The following is a 6,626-nucleotide window of genomic DNA, read 5'->3' as shown; positions in this document are numbered from 1 at the left end:
GCCTCAGCAGTACTAAGCTCTGTTTCTAAATTTGTCACAAAGCTCTGTGTCTAAATTCACTATAAAATGGCCATCCAAAACCTCACAGAACAAACCGCTTTCTTTTTTGCTTCTATAGCAGAAGTAAAAGTTCTGTATCAGCTGGGGAATTCTGTGCCCACTTGGCATGTAAACACGTAGGATCTTTCGGTATTTGATGAAAATTAGCATTTAGTTATTATAATATAGCTTTTAATCTTCCATATGATTAGAATAAATTCAGTATGTTAAGACATCTGTCCAGTAAGCAAGAATAGCTTTAACAGGCTTAGGGCTGTGGCACAGGTTAACAGCAGTATTAAAACCAAGGAAAAAAAATTTTGCCTCCACTACCTTGACATCACCAGTCAAACCTAATTTACCTAAAGTCTCTGCTGCAACCTACAGGTTGTGAATGGTGTTGATCTAACATCCTATTAGCTATTTTTTACAGACTCGGGTGGGAGAGTGCTGAAATAGTTAGTATGCCCAAACAGGTAAGATTAATTTAAAGATCTATGAATGTAAAGTAAAATACTGACATGGCTTCAGCTGTATCAGCTTCTATGATCTTTAAACAAGTAAAGAAAACTTAGTCAAAAATTGTTTATTTAAGTGCACATATATTGTTCTACTCCAATGGCAAAATTACTGGAGAGAGATCAGCAATAAATGGACAGGTCAAGGCATTTCATATGCTCAAATACTTGTGAGGGAAGCAACTTGTGAACAGTAGAATGTACTAGGACAGAGCACCCTTTTCCAGGACTTTCACTTGCTGCCATGGAAGACATGCTGGTCTTCATGTGAAACCTGGCACATTAGTCATGACCAGAAAGGCTGCTCCCAACAGTACCTCCATACTTTATGTGGATGCTTTAAAACAAACAAAAATGTTCCTTCAGAACCACAGCACCATAGAATGGGCAGAAAAATATTTTAAAGTATACAGTATCTTTTGCTTCGAACAAAACTCTGTTTTGTTTTTGAATATGTCAAGTGGACATAAACTCATCTGTTTAGTAGCTACCAGCTGAAGCTGGCTGCTCAGATGGTAAAAAGTTTTACCTTTTACTGGAGTCCCAGTCTTGTATCTAATCTCAAGCCTAGTCAGTAAGCGCGAGGGTAAACCTGTTAGTCACCAACAGCTTCTGAAGGTCAGACAGCTCATACATGTGAAGCACAACTTTTATGGAAAAGGGTGTTCCAGGGTTTGTTTTGTTGCTTATTTTGGTATTTTTTTTTCTTTTATTCCTTCCTAAGTTGAGTTCAGCATTCTTTAAAATAGTTATCAGCAGCTGTCTGGATTTTCAGTTATGTTGCAAATGTAGAATTTAATCTTCAGTGTGCATTTAATCTTCAGAAAAAGGGCTGTTAGTCAGACTCCAAATCCTGGATCTCTTCGTATCCAAATTCCTGTAGAACCTCTTGTCGGTATTTGTTCCATGTTCTTCTCCTGTAGCACTGGTCCTCATCACTGACGCTGTCTTCAGACTCTTAAAAAAAAAAAAAAGCATCAACTTTTAGATAGGTTAATCAGACTATTTTAAGCTTCTTCAGTAATTAACAAAGTCTGAGCAACTTCTGTATTGAGGTTTGAACTGTGTGTGGCGTGTACTGGAAAGGGAGTTAAGAAAGCAGAGGCACTATCTCAAGCATGGGGAAACAAGTCATCGATTTATTTCAAAATAAGCAATCCTTTGCCATAGCAGCAGCCTGCAAAGTGAAGTTCTCAATTTTGACTTTGCAAAAACATTAGGAGCTCTTGTAGTTCCAAGACAGATTATCCTTCTCTAGGCAGATTTAACCCATTACAAGAGGAGAATACTACCCCAGCAGTGCTTACTTATTTGCTTTTTTAGAGATGGCATCTAAAAAGGATGAGATTTATACATGCACAGTATGAAAGCAAACAAGTGTTTATGACAGGCACACCTTTTTCTCCATCACTATCTTCCTCAGGTAAGAATTCATCTTCATCGGGATAGTCATTACGCCAGTTATTTTCGTCATTTTCATCATCTTCATCTGTTTCCTCTAGAACATGATCATCATTTACCTGCATGTCAACACAACAGATTAACATTCACTATAAATACACTTAGCATTATGGTGGTTTTCATTCACCTATACCACCCTGTGCAGATAATAAAAAAGCCAAGAGATACTCATCTGCTGCATGCATAAGTAATTCTGCAGTTGCACACAGGGCACTGCAGAAACATTTGTGTTGTCAGTATGTGACAACATTTGTGTTGTCATAATACAGCAATCTGCTTTAGGTGAAAAAACAGTTAAGTGATGCGTTTACTTCAGCATTTAAATGCTAATGTTAACGTCTAAAGTAATCCTACTCAGGTCAGCAGCAGTGTAATACATCAAGGAAAAGAAAGTATATTCAGGTTCCCAACCTGCTAATCTATTGATCACAGTATTTACTATGGAAGACTAAAGCTTACATTAAACTTCCTAACTCCACAGCAACTGAAGGGACAATTTTATTACAAGAAAGTATCTCATATTGAGATTAAAGTCAAGTTCTCAAATACTGGAAAAAAGCATGTCTCCCTTTGCTCCTTTTTTCACATAACCATATTTACAGCTACATTTTAATCACTGCCTCTTAATCACAAATAAGACATGTATTACTGAAATTTTCATCTGTGCCAAAATTTGGCAATTTGAAGCCAGACACATTCTTATGAGTACATGAGCTATATCCCTTTAGTTTTCATTGTCATAATGTAATTTCCTGGAATCAGCAGTAACCTGTAGGAACACAGAACTGGCAGCTGGAAAAAGCCCAACACATTAAGTCCCTGAGCATATGTGTAGTATCTCAAAGCATCTTTCTTGGTATGGCAACTTCCAATGATAGGATGTTAAGAATATTTATTTGTGAGCTTTATATTTAAGAAAGCTGTTTTCCCAAGACCTTACCAGTTCATATTCTTCTCTGTAGGGCTGTACAGAAAGAATATTTTGGATCCAGCCAGGGGCTGATGATTCCATATAGTAGATGTCATAAACATACTCATCTTCTTTCTCGTGTTCCTTTTTACTATCTTCAGAAACATTCAAACGCTCACGGATCATCTCTACTGCATTGCAGAGGATCACATCTGGATCAGTCTTCTGCTGAGAAAAAATAAAAAATGGCTATTTCCACTGAAGCCACACGAAGTTTTAGTTACAACCAACAGTTTTCATTGTAGACAGTAGCCAACAAACAGCTAGCTGACAGTCTGAAATCTTAGACCAAGACACTTCCCCGTTGTAATGCTGATATTTAGAACATTAGCAAGCTAAAATATAAACGCAAAAAAAAAAAATTCCAATTACTGTAGTACTGTGCAGCCATGCCTTATTTCAGGTAATAGCAGAAAACTTCTGGGACAAATCTTTAGAAACTACTGAAAGGGATACAACTAATCCCACAGAATTGTTCATCTGTTTCTAATGACATGTTGGTTGAAAAGGCAAGTCTTCAGCCAGCCTGTGCTTTGTACAACATTACACTTGGAACACTGCAGGAAAGATATGCATTCAGCAGCATGGATAATATGCAAACAGATTACAGTGTACAAAGTGTGGAGGAGAGACAATGAAAATGTGGTAACAGGAAAAAGCTGACCAGCCCTACGGGTTAAGTTTTTTATTTCTTTTATTTCCTCACTTCAATATTACCAGCAGAAGACATTTCTTCATGCTTTCTCCTTCCTAATAAATTATTTGCGATGTACCTGCTTTAGTGACCCGCACTTGAAGGTCTACGTGGTCAGGTTTTTGCTGCTTTTAATCTGCTAGAGCTTTTCAGAATATTTTGTTCAATCCACAGTCTTGTCCTGTGAACTACTTACGTAACTCTGAGGAACAGCTACAGACCAACCTTTCATTAACTTCTAAATATGGAAACAAAGCTTGCTTCATGCTTTCAACACCTACTGCTAGCTCTAAAGGAGTATAAGGAAAATTCTGATGCTACCTCAGTTTCATTTCTGTTTTTCTAATCAGCATAATGATTGATAGCAATTAGCTAATATCTCAAATGTCTGCTTGAACTACCTGCTTAATGGAAAGTGAGAGTTTGTATTAAAGATTGATGGCAAAGCCCTGAAATAACCTATCAGAAATGCTGAAGGGTGACAGCTGGTTAGGTTCTTCCTCACCTAGGTTATCTTTTTTAACATCAACCATTTAAGTTTTCCTTGGTACTCTCACAGCTGCATAAATAAAGCATTCATGTGTACTTACATACAGTGAAGGCATTAGAGAAAGCATAGACAGCCCTCTGACCTTTCACATATAAAATCTTAACACTGTATACAAGGCAACCCTACACAGAATGCAGAGCTTCTTCATACTTAAAGCTATGCTAGATATTAAGCAGATATTCTGCCAACTGAAAAAATACTTATAATACCAATGAAAACAGGATGTAGCAGCTCAAGTAAGTGTCAAACACCCAGAATTCTAAAATAAAACTGTATGATAAAACCTTATATTGAAATTATGAGAAGGGGAGGCTCAAAAATGTCTTTTCCTGGAGTGACTCTTGCCTACAAGTGACATCCCTAATCATTTGCGTAGGTGACACTGAATTAGATTTTTTTGGTTCTCTCGGTAGAGAATTAAAAAAACTCAGAAATCCACCCAACAGATGGATCTGAGAGTTTATACATCAGAATAGGGTACAGAAAAAACAGGGTAGTACAAGCCCTTCCTGTAGCAATTTCACATGGCTGTCTCAGCATTAGCGCACTTAAGGATCCTCGTGACAGTTCCTCCCTGTACAATATTCCAAGTTGCAAATACCTAGTTCAAGCTCCCAGTAAACTTCGGAATACTTACAAAGTAAAAAACCTTCCACAGCAGTCAGTCTGCCCACATGTACCAGTCAACAGTGATTTCAAAGCACCTCAAGTACATTAAGTTCCATTTGCTGACCTGCACGTTTGCAGCAGTTATGCTGGAGTCTCCCACCACCTCCTCTTCTTGTACAATATCAAACAACTGGAATTGCCCACAGCAGTCCAAACTCTCAACAGCACTGCTCTCCTTTGGTGAAGTATCTTCCCTTCCTTCAGAGTCTGATCTGTCACCATCAGTTGATGCCTCACCATTTACGACAGGTTCAACATTTTGACTACAGTTAGGTCGATTGTTAGCTATTACATGGTAACGGTTTTCCTTCCTTATCTTTTGCTTGGAAGAACGGAGTTCCTTAAGGATTCGCTGAGTGCTTCCTAAAGAGGGTCGCAGGCTTTGAGCTGCTTTGTCTCGAGCGATCACTTCCTGAACGTATTTATGAACTGGTTCATTCTGAGTAGAGGAGCAAAACGGAGGAGGAATATAATGATACCATCAACACATAAGGGTTTTAAGTTGTAAAGGTGATTAATAACTATTACCAGTGCTTCCTATTTGAGCACTGCAGTGCCAGCGTTTCTAACAACATTCAGGTAACCTCTTCTACTTACTGCTTTAAGCAACACAACTACCATAATTCTTGAAACTCTCTACTCTGAGAATTATGAGACACCGGCACAGGTTGCCCAGAGAAGCTGTGGCTGCCCCATCCCTGGCAGTGCTCAAGGCCAGGCTGGACAGGGCTTGGAGCAACCTGGTCTAGTGGAAGGTGTTCCTGCCCGTGGCAGGGGGTTGGAACTGGATGAGCTTTGAGGCCCTTTTCAACCCAAACAACTCTGTGATGCAATATTCTCTCAATATGAGGGGAAAACACATAAGGTATCTATAAATTGTGAAACTGCTACAATTTGATTTTTAAAGAATGCATTTTGTGGTACAGGACAGCCTTCCAAACAAAACCACATGCCTTTGGAAGACTGGTGTTGTCCAGTCTGTGATGGTCCTATGAAGACCTGTTCCCAAGAAAGACCAGTTTCAAGATAAAAAGCCATACAGTGGGTGCAAGTTTTAAGCCCTGTAGGGTTTAGCTTCAGAACCCCAAACAGCAGAAATTTAGGCTCAATTTACTGAGTACTCTGTGGTCTGTATGTGAAGAACAGTTCGTAAGTATAAGATCCAGGGCTGAACCGAGCTTTTCATGGTGGCCACTCTGCGCTTTATTTACCCAGAAATACCCAGTAAACAAGCCCGCTTCGCAGGCAGGTACGGTGGGTCCGGTGGCAGGGAGCAGAGGCCGCCGGTTTATCAGGACAGGACACCGGGACGCTGCTGCCCAGGCTACTAGCCAGAACTTCGGAGATCCCGCACAAGGGATCCTGAGCTTGCCCCGCTCAAAGGCCCCCTTCAAGAGCACAACGAAACTCCCCGATTGGACCAAGCCACCCCCGGCCGCCTGAGACGCGGACATGGCCTACATCGGCCCCGGCGGCAGGGCCTCTGTACCTTAGAGGCCACGGTCGCCACCAGTTTGAAAAGGTTCCTCTCTACTGCCTGGGCACCGCCGCCGTCCTCCGTGCGCAGCCGCTTGCAGGCGAGGAGCAGCGCCTCGGCCGCCTCCGTCCCGCTGCGTTTCCGCTTGACGCGCAGCACCGCGGGCCCCTCCATGGCGCTCGCGGGAAGTGGTGGGAGGGGACCCGCTGCTCCCTCCCCGCCGCGCGGTGCATGCCGGGCAGGTGACG

At 41.1% G+C, this 6,626-nt stretch overlaps 1 protein-coding gene across 2 annotated transcripts; it reads right to left on the bottom strand.

The window, feature by feature from the left end:
• Positions 1-1,260: 1,260 nt before the first annotated feature.
• On the bottom strand, positions 1,261-6,554 carry SLC7A6OS (solute carrier family 7 member 6 opposite strand). Of its 2 annotated transcripts, none has more exons than XM_057425425.1 (5): positions 6,391-6,554; positions 4,966-5,340; positions 2,959-3,177; positions 1,954-2,077; positions 1,261-1,514 (listed from the first exon to the last, which is right to left on the bottom strand). In XM_057425425.1, the coding sequence occupies exons 1-5, from the start codon at positions 6,550-6,552 to the stop codon at positions 1,393-1,395; spliced, it is 1,002 nt and encodes a 333-aa protein (XP_057281408.1). In that variant the 5' UTR covers positions 6,553-6,554; the 3' UTR covers positions 1,261-1,392. The 2 variants fall into 2 exon arrangements, with proteins under 2 accessions (XP_057281408.1, XP_057281409.1); XM_057425426.1 differs by having other exon boundaries at positions 2,959-3,153.
• Positions 6,555-6,626: the final 72 nt, after the last annotated feature.

Source organism: Pezoporus wallicus, unplaced genomic scaffold (genome assembly GCF_028554395.1).
Source record: "Pezoporus wallicus isolate ANWC-B61680 ecotype Strahan unplaced genomic scaffold, APGP_CSIRO_Pwel_v1 contig_8693, whole genome shotgun sequence".
Classification (NCBI taxonomy): domain Eukaryota; kingdom Metazoa; phylum Chordata; class Aves; order Psittaciformes; family Psittacidae; genus Pezoporus; species Pezoporus wallicus.
Note: the sequence above shows the minus strand (reverse complement) of the source record. Positions and strands in the feature narration are given on the sequence as shown.